Source organism: Perca fluviatilis, chromosome 7, assembly GCF_010015445.1.
Source record: "Perca fluviatilis chromosome 7, GENO_Pfluv_1.0, whole genome shotgun sequence".
Lineage (NCBI taxonomy): Eukaryota > Metazoa > Chordata > Actinopteri > Perciformes > Percidae > Perca > Perca fluviatilis.
In genome coordinates this window covers 28,706,147-28,728,666 of record NC_053118.1, presented here as the reverse complement: position 1 = coordinate 28,728,666, position 22,520 = coordinate 28,706,147, and the positions used below count along the sequence as shown (strand labels likewise).

At 40.0% G+C, this 22,520-nt stretch overlaps 1 protein-coding gene across 2 annotated transcripts; it reads right to left on the bottom strand.

Annotated features, from left to right (window-relative positions):
- Nucleotides 1–392: 392 nt before the first annotated feature.
- scn1ba (sodium channel, voltage-gated, type I, beta a) lies at nt 393–18,030 on the bottom strand. 2 transcript variants are annotated; one of them, XM_039806064.1, is made up of 6 exons: nt 16,552–18,030; nt 6,894–7,060; nt 4,981–5,224; nt 3,689–3,830; nt 3,324–3,395; nt 393–2,280 (listed from the first exon to the last, which is right to left on the bottom strand). In XM_039806064.1, exons 1-5 carry the CDS (start codon nt 16,604–16,606, stop codon nt 3,329–3,331), a joined length of 675 nt encoding a protein of 224 aa, XP_039661998.1. In that variant the 5' UTR covers nt 16,607–18,030; the 3' UTR covers nt 393–2,280; nt 3,324–3,328. The 2 variants fall into 2 exon arrangements, with proteins under 2 accessions (XP_039661998.1, XP_039661997.1); XM_039806063.1 differs by having other exon boundaries at nt 393–2,259.
- Between the last annotated feature and the right edge of the window lie 4,490 nt (nt 18,031–22,520).

The following is a 22,520-nucleotide window of genomic DNA, read 5'->3' as shown; positions in this document are numbered from 1 at the left end:
GAGAGAAGGGATGGATTGGGGTATTTCTAAAATCTTGGCTACGAGCCTGACTGTGATCAACACTTTTCATCACGTAGTAAAATGCGTCCATCTGATTGTCCTGTACAAGTTAAAAAATATATTTGTTAATACTTAATAACCATAAACCCAGCTGAGCAAAGATAAAAGTACAGGTGTTGTTCAGTCAGAGCAAATGAATATGTATTATGTATAAACATATAATTGCTGGTGTTAAATAAAAACATAATTTTTTTGCCTTCAATCAACCGGTTTTACAAACATAGATGGAAATGAACTTAAAGTGTGAACTGAAGATTCATCAGGCTGAAGGTCCCTGACACCAACACATTTACCATTTATTTAAGAACAAAATAATTCAAGTGAGACATGGCCGATTTTTCTCATGAATTTTATTTTTTCCTGGGTGAATCGCTTTTTATTTTGTGCCAAGCAACATTTCGACACCTACACATGAAGAGGAAACTGCAGTTATATCCGTAGTAAGCAGTGTGTATCACTGCTTGAATGGAGGAGGTGTTGCTTGTTTTATATTTTTCTTTACTTTTTTACTTTTTATTAGCTTGTATCTCATTGGACATGTGTGTTGGTACTGTACTGTGCTTCTTCCATCAGTATGGAGTATTCCATAGCATGGAGCTATTCTGTATTAATTCATGAGTTTGTCTGTGTTCCCTTCTTCTCAGTGTCTCAAGATGTATCAAACTTACTTTTGGTAAGAAAGAGATTAACAGTAAAGATGCAGAACGGCAGTCTTTGGCTGCCATGTGGTGTTCACCGACCATCTCTGAAAGAGAAGCAAGGACAGCTGTTTTTACAAACACTTAAGGTTTGTAACGAAGCTTTGCCTTTTTTCTTTTTGGTTACCACTGGCTTCACCCTGGGAGGCACACTGGACAGGTTTTGTGGTACGTTTGCCCATGGCAGTTATAGGCTACATATATACAGAGATTTACCAAGCCCTTAAGACATTTGTGTGAAACATCAGTGGGAAAGCTAAAGGTGGCATGTTCATATCACTTCAGGTAAATTGGTGAAGTTGTTTTTTTGGCAATACTACAAATTGGTCATCAGAGGGCTTTCCATACAGTATGTCACACTTGGCTTCTGGTGCCATTTTTGCTCCTCACCATCCAAGTTTTTTAACAATACACAGCCAGTTTAAACAGCATAGTGGTCTGCTGAAAATGCTTTAATTAACAGGGAATCCCACTGAAATATCAATAGATAGAATATAGAACTATAAATATCTTTACATTGTTGTTGCACAACATTATTTTATGAGATTGTAGGAAAATACCGTTAAAAAAAAAAAAAAAAACATACTGTTGTCTGAGAAGTTAAGATAAAACAGTCCGAAAACATTAAAAACGTGAATGGATTCTAATAAGTTTAACCTATTTATGATGACTAATGATTGTATGTTCCTTTTTTTTTTTAAAGCGGATAACTCAAAACTCCCCAGACAGTCCAGTCAATCTAACTCAAAAAAGGGCCCAACCCAGGAGAAATTGCAATAGTAACGTTTCATAGTTTTTATTGATCCTAATACCCTCCTACATCATATATTAAAAGTATACCCTCATGGATTTAGTGGAACATAGTTTTGATGATTTAGAATGATGTGGTTTTGGGTAAAATACAGTAGTGCAAAAGGGTAACTTTGGTTATTTTTTACTAACTTGCATATATATATATATATATATATCTTCAAATGTTGATGTATAATTAAAAGCTGTTTTTATGTGCATGACAGCTTCGTAAACCCAAAAGAGTGAACACTGACAGCTTTTAGTTGGCTTTATAAAACCCTTATCGGTTACACACAGTGTGAAATAAATATGACACAACTGATTAAAAACTCTTAAAAACATGACTGAACATCAGAAGCATGATGTTGGTCATTTTGGTTAGCTCATAAGCATGCAGACAGTGTATATGCAATGTAGGCCTATAATATCTATACAAAATAACCTGTGCATACACAGTTCAACCCTCTTCCTCTGTCCCGTTGGACCACGACCTCATGCATCCCTCCTGACCCTCACAACCGGATACATTTCAGTCCTTTCCATCCTTCTGCCGAAAGTTACTTGAAAAAACTTCCATCTTTCTCCATCGTGTGGTTTGATTTTTCCATCATGTGGAAAGGATGGCAGGATTTGAGTGACGGTAAGAGGAGAGGGCATGAAAGTGTCAATGTGAGATTCCTCAAGGAAGCTTTCTTGAATTATTCCTCAACTTGAAGTGAAAAACATAAAACTGTCAGGAAAATGAATAATGTAAAAGACAGAAAGAAACATGCAGTAACACATCGTCAACTTTCTCAAAGCACAATTACGCTGATTTGGAAAGAACGCAAAACTTTATTTAGGTTCTAAATAAAATGTATTAAAGGTATGTCAAAGACAACACAACATAGGTGGGAATGAAAACTGTTAAATAGCAAGCGAAAAGCTTAAAATGCATTGACATGACATGTCATATATATATATATATATATATATATATATATATATATATATATATATATATATATATATACAGTACAGGCCAAAAGTTTGGACACAACTTCTCATTCAAATGCGTTTCCTTTTATTTTCATGACTATTTACATTGTAGATTCTCACTGAAGGCATCAAAACTATGAATGAACACATATGGAATTATGTACTTAACAAAAAAGTGTGAAATAACTGAAAACGTCTTATATTTTAGATTCTTCAAAGTAGCCACCCTTTGCTTTTTTTATTAATAAAGGAAAAAATTCCACTAATTAACCCTGACAAAGGGTCACCTGTGAAGTGAAAACCATTTCAGGTGACTACCTCATAAAGCTCATTGAGAGAACACCAAGGGTTTGCAGAGTTATCAAAAAAAGCAAAGGGTGGCTACTTTGAAGACTCTAAAATATATGACATATTTTCAGTTATTTCACACTTTTTTTTAGTATACTAATTCCATATGTGTTCATTCATAGTTTTGATGCCTTCAGTGAGAATCTACAATGTAAATAGTCATGAAAATAAACACATTGAGGTGTGTCCAAACTTTTGGCCTGTACTATATATATATATATATATATATATATATATATATATATATATATATATATATATATATATATATATATATATTATTTTTTTTTTTTTTTTTTTACTTTCAACCTAGTTCTCCCTTAGTGGTAGTAACAATAAAACAGGAATTAACACATTGTGTAAGCTCCATCTTTGTAAAATAAACAAGAAAGTACAAAGGAAAGCACAAGAAGAAACCGAATTCAGACATGAAAAATCCAGACTTACCAATGCTATTCTGCCACTTGAACACCTGCACAATTATCTTTACTTTCCGATGCTACAGCTAAATACTCCGCCCTGAAGGAAAGAGAGTGGTGGAAAGGAAAAACGGGTGGTTAAGAACAGTGAATCAGAATCATAAAAATATATCTATACAGTGAGGAAGAAGGAAAATGTTTGTTATTTTGAAAATAGCAGATTGATACAGATTCTGTCTCTGCTTTCTAAACCGTGTCAGAAAGGAAAAAAACAAAGGTGAAAGTGGTTGGTGGGAAGTAGGGGACATTTGGATGGCCCAGCAGGATATGGGAATGGACTGGCTCTGAAGAGAGGCTGGCTATGTTTTTGTTTGACTGTTTTGTGTTACTCACGCGCTCTCTCTCAAAGCTTCCTCTCCTGCCGCTGCAATCTTCCTGTAGCAGTAAATCATCTCAATTACGAGCCATACCTGCAGCCCGATGATGGACACATACATCATCACCTCAGACAAGATGGATGCCAGTCCCCTGGTGACTGCAGAGACAGAAAGGGAGATAAGGTAAGTCATGATATATCTGTGTGCTTATAGAAAGGAGGTTAGATTCAGTTGTACCATTAAAAGGATGAGTCAAAAGTCATGACCTCCTGTCCTGAATTACAGTGTCATAATTCATCTCTTCCTGAATCCTGCTGCTGATTAAGTTTATCTACAGTTAACGTTCACAAGGGTTTAATGTCCTGTTCAAGTAATAAAAATTCAGAGGACCGAGCATTGAACCTTGTGGGACACCTCTGTGGTAATTTAAGCACTTGTCACTAAAAAGCACCCAGTTTAATTAACAGTAACTACACTAACCTGCATTAAAACATTTCTGGGCAGCAAAACAAGCTCTAAAAACAACCTTTTACCACCTGTTAAGTTAATGCAGCAAACTTGTGGCCACCTGGTGATTGTCCAATATTCACTATCGTATTACCTCTGATTTTGGTCTTCTCTAACTCCTAAGGGCAATATCTGACAGTTTATCAGTTAATGCTCCACTATATTCAGCAGCTAGTTGTCAAGTTTCCTGTCTGCGGTTTGGTTACGTATAGCGTACATTGGAGTTTTTGCGTTGTTTTTTTTTTATGAACTTGATGCTATGAAACAAAATACTAAAGTTGCTGGACAAAAAGAGCTTAAGGAGGCTCTGTAGAGCTGATGATAACTTCAAATAGCTCACATTATTATTTTAACCTGCATTAATTAACTGTTTTGACCATGGAGGCAGCACAAAAACCATATAAACACAACCTTGACATAATATCACGTCATAGAGTTGATTTGGTGAACTTGCTAGCCTTTTTACTTATTCAGTAGTCCCAGACCAACAATATAATTCCTTTGGACGTGGCGAGTGTAAGTCTGATATTCACTTGATTTTCACCTCCGTTTTGGTATTTACCATCTCCAGAAATATCTGGCTCTTTAGCTGCTAAATGTTCCACTATGTTCACCAGCTAGTTGTCAACTTTGTTTGTCTGCTGTTGGTTCTCAGCCAGTAGTGTACAGTAGGCGTATTAATGACAGCGTGAGACTGAATCAAAACAGTTTAAATTACATTTATTTGAGTAAGCTGGCTAATTTAGTTTCCCTCTTCCCCGCTCAAACAGACGGTACAACACCCCTCCTCTTTGTTCTTACCTTGTGGCACCACTTTCATGACGATAGTCACGCTGGGTTCAGTTGAAACCTCGTAGTTGGGATACTTGAGGGTGCGGCTGAATATGCACTTGTAGGTTCCTGTGTCATTGAAGGTCACTTTGTGGATGAAGATAGAGCCATCCTGCAGGTCCTTGCTGCCCTTGGTGCCGTTCCAGTACAGGCGCTTATAGAAACGTGGGTCTTTGATAGAGAGTTTTTCATTTTCATTTTCATAGTGGTATAACTGGAAGAGAATTACAGAAGATTTCTTTAAAAAGGAGACAAAGCAAAATAGAGAACTTGGACATTCAGCAAAGCAAACAAGGGTTTCAGGCTAGGGTTTCCCAAATATATAATTTATTATTATTATTTTTTAGCAAACTTTACACGAACAGGAACTAGTATATTTCTCTGTCACAAATCTAGTGGGACCTTCCACAGATTTTTGGTTAGCTTTGTTGATTGATTAATATCCTTCCCAAAATGTCATGTTTGCATTTCAGTCATCCTTGAGCGAACAGACAGCTAGTCTCCATATCAGCACTGCTGCTGTTTTGCTGTATCGACCGAGATGCATCACCTCTGCACTTACTGGTAAATTAGCGGATACAGAATCTTAATGGCAGCTGAAGGCTAATGGGATCTCTCCTGCTATGGGAATACACTGTAATGGCCTCTTTGCTTTGCCTGGTGAGGGCTGCTTAGTTCAGCAAAAGCATGGTCTTCCAGGGAGGGAAAAGCCTATCATAAAAATGCAAGACTGCTCTGCTCTTCTGCTCTCCTCTCTATCATGATAAATGCATTGCAGCCGTTTCCCAGAAGAGAAGACATACAACCCTGTTGTCAGGCTGTTGTGATGGATATATTTGGGGCTTTATGCTGATTTTATATATTGCTTTATATGGACACATGATAAGGTATTACATTAAGGAGAAAACTGGCTGCATTGCATGTGATGGACATTAATCTAACGGTGTAACTAAAACATTTTCTTTAGTCTTGACTATGCTGATTTTGTTTCTGATCAACACCACTACTATCTGTGGTGTAAATAAATGATGGATAAACAGGGCTGAAACCTTACCTTCAATCTTAGTATTGAAGCTAAGGTTTCAGCCCTGTTTATCCATAAAGAACGACTGTATAAGATATACACTTTTAAATATTTGTAATATAATTACTTTGTGTAGAGAATGCGGCTTGTTCTTTTCTCTTGCTTGTTTTTTAAGGCCTTAAAAGGCAGTAGATCATGCTAAAGATAAAGTGTCCCCTCCAATTTTAGCATACTTGCATACTGGCTCCCAGTGGATTTAAGAACGTATTTCAAAAGCAATCAATCATTTTTATTTGTCCACCCTCTCAACTGAGGACCTGTTGATATTAAGGGGGGCATAGTTCTTCCCAAAGTCTACTATCATCTCTTCAGTCTTACTGACATTAATGAGTAGGTTGTTGGCCTGACATGTGGGTCCAAGTTTTAAGTAGGCCTTTATGTGCCAGACTGTGGCCAGACGCAGTCATTTCTTGGACACTACACTGGTTGTCTGGCAACCTCATGATGTCGACAAGAAAAATTCTGCCAAATAATGACCAGAAAAAAAAAAAGAGAGGTTGTCATATTTGTTTTTGTTTGAATGGAATGAGATATAAAGTGCTAATGGGCGAGGTTTAGAGGTGCTTGTAGGCCCTGACTAGGCTAGCTGTTTCTCCCTGTTTCCAGTCCTTGTGCTAAGCTAAGCGGCTATCTGGCGGCTGTATTTACCAAACAAACTTGAGAGTGGCATTGATCGTCTCATCTTAATCTCTGCAAGAACATAAGTTTATTTTCTAAAATGATGAACTATTCTTTTAGGTCGCAACTGAGGACTGCTTTTCTCCGTGCTTGCCTTGTCATATATCTTATTATTACTCACGTGGGTGAAGTTGGTCTCATCTAAAGCCTTGAATTGCCAGTCGACTGAGGCCGCGGCGGGCACCTCACTTCTCATCTTGCAGGAAATGCAGCCAAGTTTGAAGCCTTCGTTGGCCACGGCCTCTGTGTCCGATGCCACTTCCACGCAGGCTCCATAGCACAGAGACGCTACAGAGTGAAAATGATGAAAAAACCCAGAGTTAGAAACCTCCTGTATCACTTTATTGCTCTTTGTCTATTTGCAGGTCACAGGGTTCAGAGGTAAGAGCCGTGGGAGGCCATCATCCTCTTTTTCATGTACCCGAGACTCGATAGGTTGATACACGAGCAGAGCTCTGGTGTTTTCCAGTATCTCAGTACTTGCAGGCACTGTCAAAACATTACTAAACAATGTTAGCTACTGCAACTTTTTGATTTTGCGTGCTTGCTCCCAGTGATCATTGCATGCATGTTTTTTTATTCTTTTGTGTTGGGCATGGCTTTTTTCTTGCATTTTTTTTTTTATTTCCACTCATCATTTCAGTACTTAGATTATTCTGAATATGATTATTCGTTTTTTTGTTTTATAGTATTTACATTTTAGGTGTTTTTGATCTGTGAAACAGAGGGGAAATAAAGAGGTTGCAGTGTGCGGTAGTAGTTTCTTACATTCTGTCATTTGGTGACTGAGCTAAATTCATATATAGAAGCGTGAGTCTATATATGCCATCATCATCATGACACGTATGTACTTCTCGTCGGCCGGGAGTTACACACCTGTAACTTCAAATGTTTCTTTCTCACACTGCACCTTGCAGTTTCCACTGAGGTCTCAGCATGGCCCTCAACCAAAGATGTTGTGCTATTCTCAACTTTGACCTCTGGGGATGCGTTTGTTTCGAATCACAAGGTGGGAGGAGGGAGATGAGGGAGAGGACAGGAAGCACAACTCAGATGAACTGAAATCATTAAACGTTTGGTTGAGATTTACAGAGACTGCACATTGTCCATAGCCTCAATTATACAAATATATATAAAAGAAAATAGGGGCAGAACTGCGCAACAGCTAAAAAAATATTTTACTCCCTGGGATACAAATGCTGCAGCAACAAAGTGTGACTTTTTAAAGGAATCGCACAAATAGAAATGCCACCACACTGCAGAGACACATGGAGGCGAGGAATGAGGGAGGAGGGAATAAAGAGAATGTTAGCACAGGCTTCAGTAGTAACAGTTTATTTCTGCAAAAGCATGGAGAGCTGGGGAAGCAGGAGGGAAGAGGCCTAATGCCGGCGGATGCACTGCAGAGAAGGAAGAGGGAGGGAAGAGAAAAAAGGGAAGGAAAAGGAGAGAACATTAAGAACATAATGTAAGACTTCACATGCCCAAAAATATAAACCCAAAAGTAAATAGACCCATTGCTATCATATATAAAAAAGAGAGATAGAGCCGTGCATATAAAAACAAACAGACCTGAACCCAGCTGACCCAAGAACGACTAAACCAGAGCCTGAACGTGAGTGAATTCATTCCAGATTCAGTGGTTTTAGGTTTTAGTGGACCTGAACAGATTTCAAACATTTGGTATTTTTGCTGATCTCCAGTCCTAAATTTGCTGAGTTATTGTACCAAAGCCACATTTAAACAAGTAATATATTGCATTTTGTTGAAATGGATAAAAATGCAGCATGCATTGATGAAAACCTAAAGGTTAATGCTGATTTGTACAACTTGTTTTCATAGTTTTGGACATTGTTCAGTGATAACATTTGTCTCACCAGCTTAATTGCTGAGATGAGGGAATGCAGCAACCTCTAATAAGAGACACCAGAAAAATAATGTTTGTCCTACTTGTAGATGTGTGCACACAGTTTTTCCTGTGCAATGAGGTATTATTACTGATATTTCTGGTCTCAGTTTTAGATATACTTCATAATAAAGTAGTCTGATCAGTAGTTCCCATCCTATTTTATTTGACGTACCCCCACAATCCTATCAGATGAGATCAAGTCACGTCTCATCTAGTTTCCAATGTATCTGTTGGAATTTATTTTAAAATGGGTGTTATTTAACTCTGCAATGTTATAATCACCGATAGAAACAATAGTCAAAACTATGTAAATACAACCAAAGTTGTAGCAAACCAGAATTTAAGTTAGAAAAAAGAAAGTATTATTTACACTGAGACCCTCCCACGATAAACTTGAATGTCTGAACCTACAAAACAGGGTTCGGTTAAGGCTGGGGGTCTTGGGTTTTCAGGTTTTCTGGGAGGTAGGTCTGCTTAGGATCTGTAGATCAGGGATCTTCAACAGGGGGTCCGGGGCCCCTAAGGGGTCCTCAGAGTCACTGCAGGTGGGCCTCCAAATTCTTGTTCATTTTTGAAGTTCAATTAAAAAGTCTTAACATGAATATATTAACAAATATAAATCCCCACTGATAATAAGCATACTAGTCTATAGGTAAGGTAATCACTAAGGCCATCCACAGACATAGTAAATCGTCACATGTATGTTTTAACATTAAAACTGATTATAAAATCATGCGTATTAGGCTATTTTAATAGCTTAGTATTCTATGTAAAAAAAAAAGTTATGTATAAAGGCTTTAGGCTGCCCTACACATTATTGTAGGCCCAGTTTAATATGCAACTCAATGTATACAATATATGTAGTAGGGGGTCCCTGCTCTGTCTCTCTTTAAGTTTAGGGGTCCTTGGCTTAAAAAAACGTTGAAGACCCTTGCTCTAGATTACAACAGACCTGGGTCAAACAGTATTTGAAGCTTCTTCTCCTCAACTGCTTGGAGAACTGGTTTCACTTACAGTTCACAGAAAGCACAAACAAAGCTCTAATTAGCTTTGTCTTGTCCGTTCCAAATGTGACCTGATTGTTTGTGTTGATTATCGGCTGCTGTAAGATGAACCAGCTGTCTGTGCCGCAGCTAATCCTCGGCTGCCAATTAGCGGTCGATCATTCATCAATTAATGCCAATGTACAATCTCACAGGAAAGCATTTGGAAATCACCTTTGTGTGTCTCTTTTCCCAAAAAGACACGCCACCAAATCTTTTGTGTTTAATTAAACATTAATATGCAGTGATATTTTGACTCAAGTCTGTATCACACCAGCTTCTGCTGTGTAGAAAAGACGGGGCCTCATTTATAAAAATCTGTTACGCAAGAAAAAGCTGCGGGAAGCAGGGTGACATTTGCCGTCGCAACATTCCTGCAAAAGTCGGGATTTATAAAGAATTTCCATGCGTAAAAATGTGCCAAGTTTTCCGCAACCTTTTGACCGTGCGTGTGATCATGCGTAATGCTCCCAAAGTTTTGTAGACTGTGTTTTAGTGAACTCCGATGGTAACACGAAATATCACATGGATGAAGTACTCTGGATGCATAGCGCACAGCATTTTAATTTAGTTTTCGTAACAATCAATTAGGTCCATGAATTATAAAAATGTATATTTATATCCAAAAAATAAATCTATTTAACCCTGGTGTGGTGTTCGGGTCTGTGGGACCCGTATACAGTGTTTACTAAAAGAAAAATTATGCTATTTATTATTTCTTCTAACTCAAACTCATTGGCCTTGGCTCATTTTCTGTGGAGAACATGCATGACTGCACACGGTACACCCCCCCCCCTTACTACACATAACTATTACATATGAGGTATTCTGGTCTACTGGACCCGAGTGTAATAATTGTAGGTGCTATGAAATTTAAATGTGTCCTCCTAACTGGGCCTGCTGTGTGTGTGTGTGTGTGTGTGTGTGTGTGCGTCTGTATGTGGGCGTGTCTGAGTGTAGGTGTCTGTGTGCGCGAATGTTGTCTTTCTGTACCTGCTATTCCCACACAAAGTTACAAAATTGTTACATTTCAAGCACTTTCACCTGTTCTGATTAAGTTCTAAGAAATAAAGCAGCAATAATGATCAAATATCTTGTTTCTATTTTTTTTTTTTTTTTACCTTTTTTTTAATAATTGAATTTCCTTATTTTCTCACAAAAAAACCCAAAAGTGATCATAATGATTGATTAACATGGACCTTATTAGGACAAATATGGGACGACCTTGGGAGGAGCGTGAGGCTCGTGCACGACCGCATAAGGTGTGCGTAGCGGTGTGCGCCGCAAGGTTTTATAAATCAGAATTCTGACTTTTTGGCGCACAAAATCTTTCAGAATAGAATCTACGCACAGTTTTATGAATGAGGCCCGACCAGGCAGAAAGAGACAGGGTCACACAAGAGCAAGACATCCCGTGCAGAGAAACACAGAAGGGTTTGAGATGGCCGGCATGTTGACTGCTTTGAGAAAAGGAGGTGAGACCAATAAGACAGAGGACACATATTACAACGACAACAAAGCACGTTTGACGGACAGAAGGACATAAATTAAAAAGCATGTCTGAAGACGGAGGAGAGCTCTTCAGTTGCAGGACATGGACACAAACCGAGGCAGATGAAAATGTTGCAGGACAGCACACACAGACAGCGTGAGGCCATAATCCTGAGGGAGGTTAGTGACGCAGCGAGAGGCGACATTGTGCAAGGTGGGCAGTGATGATGCTGAGTGTCCAAAGCTGAGACAGCGAGTTAAGAAGACAGCGAAAAGACACACACAGAGAGAGAGAGAGAGAGAGAGAGAGAGAGAGAGAGAGAGAGAGAGAGAGAGAGAGAGAGACGAAGATGCAAGCAGACACAAAATAAACTGCACATCCAAAGTGCAAGGTAGACAGAGCCACCAAACTACCTCAGCAACAATTCTCACCAACAGCTGCAGGACACATACACACAGCATCAAAAATGCAAATCCATTGCGTAATCGGTGGACTGAGGTTAAGGATTATGCAAACAGATATTCCAGAAATTGCAGATTAGGAGTTTTTTTTTCCCCTAACAGGGGTGCTGGCTGCTTAATCCCTCATATCAATTGCTGTATACCCCTGAGGCCTACAAAGCAAAAAAAAAACGGATTTATAGCTTTAGCTGCACATTAGACCATCCACCCACTGAGGTACCTAGTTTAGCATGTCGCTGAGCTTTTAAAGGAAATACAAAAAGGGTCGAGGTTATTTGCTGAACTGAGCATAAGAGAGATGGAGAAAGGGAAATTGGATAAGCGACAGCAAAAGGGATGAGGGAGAACAGCATCTGTTTCAGTGGCTGGGTTCCAACAGACATAAACACACGCATGTACTGTAGGCATACGTAACCTGGGGAAATACCAAGAATCCATTACATTTCCTTTGAAACCAGGCGAGCAATAGACTTTCCACTGGAACAAGTAGACCATTGCAGCTCACTGCTCTGAGAGTGTCTCTTTCATTTCACTCCACAAAGCTGTCATATTGTCAGGGCTGGTAAAGCGACGATGCACAAGTTTATCAGAATAGAAATCCCTGTCTGCATCTCAATCTTTCAAAAGCTGCTCTATTAGTTCAAGAGCAGAATTTCTATTTTTTTGGAGTGCAAAAACCAGAACAAGACATTCAACATTTGATTTACAAACAAAAAAAACACAAAAATCAATGAGTCAAACATAAAAAGTTAAGAAGACTTAAGAGCTCTCAAGGTGATAACATTACAATTATAACTAAATCCAACTTTAGAGCTTTGCCACATTTCATTTACGTCTTCTTCTACCAAAATGTAGCCCTTTCTACTGTGGAAAATAATGTATGGGCAAAAATGCAAAAAGAAGTAAAAAAATAAATAAAAAGGAAACCAAAAAGTCTGTCTGCTGTCTAGTACATTGATCTCACTTCATTCCTCTCTGTTGCAAGCTCTGTTCTCTGCAATGTATTCACAACGGCTCTTAGTACTGCATGTTCAGTGACATTTTGTAATAATAGATCCAAATCTGTTTTGAGGAATGAAACACAAGGCGAACGTTGATTCTTTTTCTCAACAAATCCTCGGCTTACTAGTCTATTCAACTTGTTGATGACCCTCTGAGCTTCTCTTGTCCCACAGCAATCTCTACAAAAGCTTATATGGGCGGACATTTTGACTTGTCAAAGCAGGAAAAGCACAGGTGTAGCTAACAACACGAATGATGACTTTGTTACATTTAGGTGCTCCAGTTCTGAGGCCCTGCTGTTGTGCATGCTGGCTCACTAACGTACCTAAATGGGGCGAGGCCCCATTAATGTTATGAATGTTTTTTTCTGCTGTAACAAGCCCAAATATCTGCTGAAAAAAAGGCACAGGAACAAGAAACCCTAAATGGGATGCAGCCATTACTAATATTATTAGTTTTTGAGTTGTGATGACAAAACGGTGAAGAATTATATTCCAAAATGCAAGGTTAAAGATGCACGAATCAGTAATTGTGGCTGTTTACTGGCAGAACTGCACAACATACCAAAAATTGCATAAGTCTGACATATTATTGCCTTGTAAGTTGATATGGCTAACATGTTAGCGATCTATCGATTGTTTATACATCCTGCAGACACGCAGCAACATAAGCATGTATTTATTTATTTTGGTATGTGTCCGGCCACGTGACAAATGTAAGTCCCATATTCATTCTCTTTTAAAGTTCATAGTGACTTGAGGTGAAAACAAACATCAATTATTATTAATGTCTGTGCAAAAATATGTAACCATTTTTGATAGTGTTCACAATAATAATTGAGAAACCGATGGGTTCCAAGCTCTTATATAATGCAAATATAAATCAAGCTATGTGGAAGGTCATCTCGTCCTTCAAAGCCCATCTCATTCCCCCTCACCCCCCCCACCCCCCTCTGCAGCTACAGGGCACCCTGGTATTACAGACCTCTGCCACACAGCTGGAAGAACAGGGGCTCAGGTGTGTGTATGGGCCTGTTCTGACCTGGTATTAAAATACGATCTGAGTGATCCGATCACAAGAGGACAGCTCTGTGTGTGTGTGTGTGTGTGTGTGTGTTTGTTTGTCTGTCGTGTGTGACACAAGTTAGCAGGACACATGCAGCCAGCCGCGGTATCTCATTCCAGATTTAGAAAGCAATGAAATAAGCCTCAAATAGAATCAAAATAATACTCTTTTCAGAATTATATCCATGCAGCTTTGAGGCTTCAGAGTCTGACCCCGGCTGCAGATTGGGCACAAGTGAAAAATCTGTTATATAGTTTCTACAATCACGTTCATGCAATGCCGCTGTGATGGAGTGCATCAATCAAGAGCTCCTTGTTTACAACGCCTACTGTCTGTACGAGGCGATAAATATTGATCCAGACATCCTATATACTGTGCTGTAGCAGCTATTGCACGTTTTGTAGAACATGCTTGTACAACCTGATGATGTAATATATTATCAGGGGGTTGAAAGTGCACTCAACCAGGAGAAGAGTTGACTTTAGTTGTTACACAGAAGCTTGAAGAGTACAGATTATGTTAAAGTATTAAACTTTTATGGGAAGATTAGCTATAAATAGTTTTGAGCTGTTAATGTTGAAAAATCTGCCAAAAAGCAGAAAATTCCCCTTTCACAACAAACATCCTTCATTCTAATGCCAGAAAAACTACAAACAGCAACAAACCAAACCAAATGCAGACCATGAATCAGCCTTTATCGTTTTCTTGCTGCAGTGCATCACTTGAGTAGTTCTTAAAGCTCCTCTGTGATGTGATTTCCAGTTTGTGCAGATTCTGTGGTTGGAGTGGAGAGATGAATGGACGTGAATCCAAATGGCTCGGAGGCGGATAAGATGGCGTGGTTGTTCAGACATCCCCTTGACAGTAATCTCCTTTGACCATAAATTTGTGTTCGAGCCATTTGCAGACCTAATGGCTCTGTTCTGCAAAAGAGCCTCTCTGCTGTATGCATTAGTTAGATTTGCCATTGAATCCATTAGGTCTTTATTAGCCTCTGCAGTCTGGCTCGAAAGCAAGAACTCACAACTCTGTCAGTTGAATTGTTATGCTTGTGAATGATTCTGCCCTTACAGTTGGAAAGAGAGAATTTCTTTTGGCATTTTGAGCATAACAAACGGTAAAGTTGAGAATATCATGGTAAGCTAAAGGTGATATCAAAGTCTGTTTTATTGTATTTTCGGAGCAAGCTGTCCCTTTATTTCTCCTATTTCTCCTTTTTCTGATTGCATTTGCCCTCTGCAGCCGTCACCAATCCCAATTCTGATGAAGCTAGATATGTTTGAAGTTTGATAGAGCGTCAGTGGAGCTTGGGGATCATCATCCTAGTTACGAACTTGTATATATGTTTTTTTCCCCTGCCTACCAGAAACTTGAATTCCATCTCATGTTTTTTTAGCACATGCAAATGCACAAAGAGCACAAGCTGCTATTTTTAACAGCCTCAGTCTGTTCCTTTCCTCTTGTTTTGGGAGATTCCATCCAATTTCCTGTCTCATCTTATATCCTCATCCTCACTGCGTCCGGCTCCAGATGTGCTCACATTCAGTCCTCGACTAACCCGCTGGCTCCTCAACCCAACTGTGCGTTTCTTTTAATCAAGGTTGTGTAACCTTCTTACTTTTTTGCCAAGTTTCACTTCTCTGCTCACTATCTGCTTCCTGGCTTAACTTTCTGCAGCTCTGCCTGCTTGTTTCAATGTGATGATAAACCGCCACTTCATGTAAGCTAAAGGAACAACACCTTTCCTATAATGTTTTATATTTCTTGAGATTATCAAGCTTTGGTTTGTAGTACTGCTGTCAGCGACTGAGTGCGAGACAAAGAGCAGCTGGCTGACAGTGATAAGTGCTCAGTAAATCTCTCTTAATGCTTTGCTTTCTTTTTGTGCTCAATTTTAAATCGCAGTGCTTAAAATGTGACGACAACATGCCTACTCGGAAAAACGTTTTGACATACGTATGTTCTTCTTCTTTGAGGATCATATTGAAAACATCTTTTTTTTGTACCAAAAACAATTCTTAAAAAAAGGAAAAAAATGTGATGTGTTTAACATCTACATCTTGTTTAAATTGCCTACCATTGCCTGCCAGTTGATAATTTTACAGTTATTTATGGTTTGAAATAAACCAAGAGGCCACAAATAAAGAGACATGGTTGTGTCATAAATTTCCTAAAACAGATTTGTTAAAGATTATTTCCTTGCGGAGTTGCTTCTCCTCCTGTGGGTGTCGGCAGACTCAAAGCTGATGGAGATAATAAATGCCGATAAATGGCTTCTTGTGAAGGTGGGACAGTGAGTCGTGATATCTCAATTAATACAGACGGCAGGAGGAGAAAGTTGAGGGCACATATTTAAAAGAACTTTTTCTCTTTTAAAACACGTGTGTGCGTGTGTGTGTGTGTGTGTGTGTGCATGCATGCATGCATGCGCCTGTGTGTGCCCACCACATGGCCTCATCTCATTACTCTTACAAAAACCTGAACAGCTGGGCTTTTAGCCCAAAGATGAAACACACACACACACACACACACACACACACACACACACACACACACACACACACACACACACACACACACACACACACACACACACACACACACGAAGACTGCCAAAGCATTGTCTACAAACAGAGCAGACAGCGGTAGAGTGGTCAACATCAGACAACAGGAAACACCTTAACAACAGTAGCAAACTGCACAGTCAGCGAAGTGGGGAGGTGGGGGGGGATTTGATGGTGACTCGTGTGCATGCCAGGTGTTGCCATCGCGGCGTAGCCATGGTAACACAACAGCTGCCAACTCACCTTGAAGCACCAGGAGGGCCAGAGGCAGCAGCAGCAGCTCTTGTATTGCAGACATCCTGACCAGAGAAAAAGACCGGTGGTGACTCTCACACGAGTCACAACACACAGAGACACACACACACACACACACACTTCGGAATGGGGGACAAAAGACTCTAAAGCAGCTATTCCAGCTTGGTGGTTAAACCTCTATGATGCCAAAGATGTCCTGACTTAGATTAAAAGTCTGGGTGGTGAGAAGAGGAGACTTTCTTGAGGCTGTTGGGACTCTGGATCTGGTCCGCCCAGTTGTCTTCTTCTCCTACTTTTTTTTTTTCAGCTCATACGAGGGCCGGAAGGAGGGGTGGATGGGTCTTCTTGCTGATCTGGTCTTCTTAAGCACCTAAAATAAACTGCAGCAGTGTGGAAGGCGTGTGCCCTAATGTCTCTTCTCTTCACCCTCTCAGGATCTAAATCACTCTTTTTTACAGGAGCGTTTGTCCAGCCTCTCAGTGTGTGAGCGTTTAGAGTTACCAGAGGGGGGGGGGGGGAATCACTCCCAAGACTCAGGTTTCAGCCTCTTGTCAGCTTGAAAAGGGCTTTTGTTCAACTATTTATACTCTGTGACACACCTTGAGGGCTGTTTAGCCCCACAATGAGACTGTGTGCACCAAATAATGCAGGTACACTGACACACAGACTGGTCGCTAAATGTCACCGTCAGTGATAAAGGCTAGCCTACTGGGGGACTGATATAGGCCTGTTAGGGGCCAAGCTGAGCAATTTTTGCTAAATAAAAAAAGGAAGACAGCGTGTGATTGGTTCAATAGAGGAATTGCAGTTCAAAAGTCTGTCAAAATGTTGCATGCATAAAGGCCTTTGACAGGAAACATTTAGATGTTTTCCTCTCAGATATGACCTGGGCATGGGAGGGTCTGAGCTTGATAGAGCCACAATCTGAGTGAAATGGCAAATGGAAACACTGTGAAGTATCCTCTTGCTTGTTTCCACCTCTCTTTGGCTTTGGAAGAAATTACAATTTCACCTTTTTGTTATTGCTATTGCCTCAAGTCGGTGTTATTTCTTTCTTTCTGCAAATCTAATTTGCAGTTTCAAAACTATTAACTACTAACCCTAGCTCTTCAAAGATAAAGTTCCATGCACAATCCAGGACAGCCATGTGGTTTGTTTAGCTGCTGTCAGCGGTCAGCGTAGCGTAGTTAGTGCTCACAGGCTTGAATGCAACAGCACGGGACTACAGTCTGAGGTGGGATTGAAAGGTATGCATTGGACAGCTAAAGGAGGGGTTATTTACACCGCTGCCCGCCCATCTGTGCGTCTTTGGAGGCTATACAGAAAAGGGCGCTATTCTTTTGGCAGTGTGGCTATACATTTATAATATAGAGTTACTGTGTTTCCTACAATCAACTAGTCACAAATCAGTTAATTTAAACGCAGCGTCTGTCTATCTGTCACTTCCTACCTACCTTTTAAAAAAAAAAAAATCCTTCGCTTCCCCCCCCCCCTCCCTGGTAGCCTTAAAACGTCTCGTCCTATTGATGGGTCAGAGGTGGACGGCTTCCATCCCGCGTCAGGCAGTCAGATGCTGGAAGTCGCTCTGCTGTCACACCGGGGACAATCGGATTTTGAGATCAGAGCGTGGCACAGAAAAAAAGACAAAATCTCCTACTTCTTCCTCTTATTGCCTTCAAGGAGAGACGCGCGGTGGAAAATGTCATTTGGAGAGCCGCATATTCCTCCTGGAGCAGATGCTGAGAGACGTCAAAATGATACAGAAAAGCGGAAGGAAAAAAAAAAAATCAATAATCTGCAGAAATGACATGTGTGTCAGTGGATGGGTGCTGCGCTAATCAGTCTTTAGGATGGTTTAAGGCTGGGGAAGGGAGGTGCATGCAGGAGGAGGAGGAGGAGGAGGAGGAGGATCAGGAGGAGGAGGGAGGGGAGGAGGGAGGGTGTGATGAACTACAGCAGAGGGATGGAGAAAGACGAGGAGGAGGAGCAGAGAGAGAGAAGCATAGCCGTTGTTATGGCAACAGGGATTTTATGTGATGTTTTCATCTCTTCCATAAACCACCACGTGTTGGCAAAGAGAACAGCCACTGATATAACAGACAAACTGTGTAGGCTATTATATTAGGCTATAGGGGAATTATATATGTGGATAGCTATTTTATATAAACATTTAGATTATTTTTTTTTTTATTTGATTCATGGGACTACAAAACACGTATTAGGCCTAAATTAGGCCTAATACCTACATGTGGTTAAATGCAAGGTTGTAACCTACTAAAGTGTAATCCTATAGGGTAAACATTTCCGTCATGAATTACAACAGACCATAGCAGTCCTTTCCAGGTAGACAATGCCCCCATTCACATGACATCAGGGGTCACTAAATGATCATATATGCATGAAACAAGAAAATCAAATGTTTTTGCCTTTACACCACATCTCAACTGAATTTCAGGGTGACGTGTTTAACATCGCTCTCAAGCCGAGCACCACCATCAACACAACATTGAGGATATATGTTCCTCTTCAGTGTAGCTCGTCTCAGGCTTGAGTCCTGTTGCAGTCATGCCCTTTTGCACTTGTAAGGAATCCCTCTGAAGTGCCACTACAACTTAAGTGATCAGATCATGTGATCAAGTGACATCAAGGTCTAACAGTTGCAGTTCTCTATGACTTCTTTTGGGGGACCCACTGAAAAGATTTTATAATTTGTAATTCAAAAGGCAAACTTGCTGTGTCTTACTTTCTGTTTGAACTGGACCCACCATACAGTTATTACTTCCATATCCTATGACAGATTGAAAGATGCTTAGCAGGCCACTTCAGTGTTTAACAAAAAGACCCTTTGGTGCAACGGTAGCGCATGTTCATACCTATTTCTTTTTTTTTTTTTTTACAGTTTATGGTTAAAACAGATGAAGCTCTTTCTGACCTCATTTTAAGTCAATGAATGGTTTAGACTAAATATCATGAGTATGTATTTGATAGTGATTCTTAAGGAACGTTGTCCCCAAATTGACCTGACATTTCTTCTGTGCTTTCAACCGTGTTTGAGCTGGGTAGATTGGGGCTTGATATGCCATGTTTCCCCCAATATCCGACTGTTAAAACTCGGTTGAAATTGCAATGTAAATAGATCCAGTGTGTATGTCACCCCCAATCTCTTTCTGAGATGTTGCTATTGGCTCCTGCTAGACGAATAGCTGAGGTTTGATCCACCTACAGTAGCTGTCTGTCGTTAGCTCCCTAAGCTCTGATTGGTCAGTGCTGATCTCTTGCAACACTTATAAACCTCCACATTTGCCAGGTTACCCGGTGGTGGCTTTTAACATGACAGCGCAGTTCTTCGCTGAGCTTCTGAAAATGAATATTTTGTCAAATCTGAGATTGGGGGTTGTCTTAGTACTTCTTTGTTGTAATATAAATGGATAATGTGCATATGTCACCCTATAGTCTTAATTAGAAATCCAGACTTTTGTAAAATGTGGCTAAGGAGGGGACATGCATTCTATGATTAAAACCTTGTATTATTTGGAACAAAATGCAAAACCTTCATCTCTCAACATGAACACATGTTCTGTATAAACATTTGTTTAGATAAAGTAAGACAAGATGACAAACATGTGCATATATAACAAACAACAAGCACATAGTATACATTTCTCCACAGTACATGGCTTCTTAGGAGCCCTGCAGAAAGCTTGCGTACTTCCCCATTTTCTAGAATAACCATTCAATCTTGCAAACCCGTTTATGACATCTCAGAAGCCACTCCTTTATTGAAGGCACCCCTTCATTCTTCCATCCTCTGGCTTAACCAGTTTGGACCCAGCTTCTTATGTGCTTATATATAATCACGCTTAGGACTGACCCATCTCTCAGAACAAATTCTTATTGGGCAATCAGACATAGGTTATCATGTATCCCGGTCCAAAATTCCTGGACATTACACAGGACACAGGACATGAAGTGAGGGGACATGCATGTTAAAGTTTACATATGTCTATGTCCTCATAAAGGGCACATTTTGTTGGGTAGGTGCAAGGAATATTGTTTATGGAAAAACTGTGTACCACCACCTGAACAATAGCTGCCTGGCCATAGAGAAACTGAGCATTGCTACTGAGGGCCAACTAAAGATATTTAAATAATATACTCTACTTGAAAGCATTACCTGACACACTTTGTACTTAACAGACAAAAGTATCAGTGCTACAATTAGGGTTTCAAAATTAAGTTTTTCTTCCACCAGCCAAATGGCTAGTGAATGTTCAAATTTTACCAGACGGCCAATAGATTACCATTTACCATTTTTGGCTGGTGAGTGAAGCAAATCTACCAACCAATTGCGTATTTTTCAAGCATTTGGCTGGTAGATGGTGCTAATTTTGAACCCTGGCTACAATAGATTGCAATACTAATAGAATCATTCATTCCTACCCCCAACATATCTGACCATGTTGCCTCATCCCTGATCTGCTAAGCACTAATCACACATGACCCAGATCATCCACTTAACCGCCATGTAACCCTGCCCCCCCCCCCCTCCCTGCTGGACACAGGTATAGACGTATGTGCAGAAAGGCCTGAAGAGCTCTGTCCCTACAGCCATATGAATCCAGTCTGTGGTATATAGGATGCTAATACACGTATGTGTCTCTAATGAAGCTGATTTAACCTCATGGTCATTTTGGAGGCTGTAGTTTGTGGTGCTGTTAACGCAGCCACATCATTTATTGTCGTTTTGGGGCTCTTTCAGTCTGGGTGTCTTGCTCCTATGTAAGAGGGTGGGTGGCCGTAATCTGTCCTTGGCTGTAGGCTACTTGGAGTTACAAGTAGCAGTTTTTTTTTACGTAATTTCATATTAGAATATTTAAAGTTGTTTATTTGGCATTCATTTATTACACTAAATAAACAACGTGCCTTTCATTATAAACTTAAATGAATGGAAAATGGCAACAACCAGGGCTTTACATTTTTTGTCAATTTTATTAATTTTACAAATGCCCCCTTCTTTAAAATTGCCTCTCATTCAAATGTTTCTAACACCTCAATCTTTAAGTCAAATTCACATCTGACATCTGGTAAATGTCTGCTTTGTCTTTGAATCACTCATAACCACGTGGAAAGTTTCTCATTTACTCACTTGTCCTGTTCACAGCCTGCTTATTTGACATTTCAATTGACTAACTACCAGGTTCCAACCCCACCTTCTTTCTAGCCACCATTGATCTCTAAACCCCCCCACAGGGGACACACACACTCACACACATGTAACATTACCAAAGGTGCACCTACTCTCTTTCTGACTCAGCTCAGAGGGAATTCAGTGTGTGTGTGTGTGTGTGTGTGTGTGTGTGTTGATCTCTCATTTTGGCCATTTCATTATGCCAGCAATGAGGATTACTCTGGTGATTGCATGCCTGTCCTCGCCCTGGAAAATACATCGTTCCTGTGTGTGTGTGTGTGTCTGTGTGTGTTGGCAAATGCATCGTTTCTGTGTGTGTGACCTTTCTGTCCCTAATTCCAGTAACATCCCTCTTGATTTTTTTTTTTTTTATATGTGGATTAACTTTAATCTACGGAGCCCCCCTGGTCCCACTTTGTCAAAAAAAAAAAATTTATTATAACTATCTCGTGGCCACGAGATAATATCTCTATATCTTCTTCATATTTTATAGCCTATATTTATACTTTTTACATGTGTATATGTCACAAAGTGGAGCCAGGCACCCAGAGTTTTCTTATGCTGTATATAGTGTGGTGTTTTGGGTGTTTTATTTTGTATATAGTGTGGTGTTTTGGTTTGCCTGGCACAGAACTGAAGACTCCTCCCAGCGCACCTGAGGCAGATCTCATCAGGACACCGGGTGCGCATTTTGATAATGAATGGCTGTGACAGAAGGAGGAAAGATGAGCGGATAGAGAGCGAAAAAGAAACGTTGGGGACGCGACAG

Bases quoted from the DNA above. Each gene is read 5' to 3' on its own strand.
- scn1ba (XM_039806064.1), bottom strand. From the start codon at position 16,606: ATGTCTGCAATACAAGAGCTGCTGCTGCTGCCTCTGGCCCTCCTGGTG. The intron at 7,061-16,551 runs GTGAGTTGGCAG...TTCACTCTGTAG, and splicing joins GGCCCTCCTGGTGCTTCAAG to CGTCTCTGTGCTATGGAGCC. The intron at 3,831-4,980 runs GTAAGAACAAAG...CTGTCTCTGCAG, and splicing joins CATGAAAGTGGTGCCACAAG to TCACCAGGGGACTGGCATCC.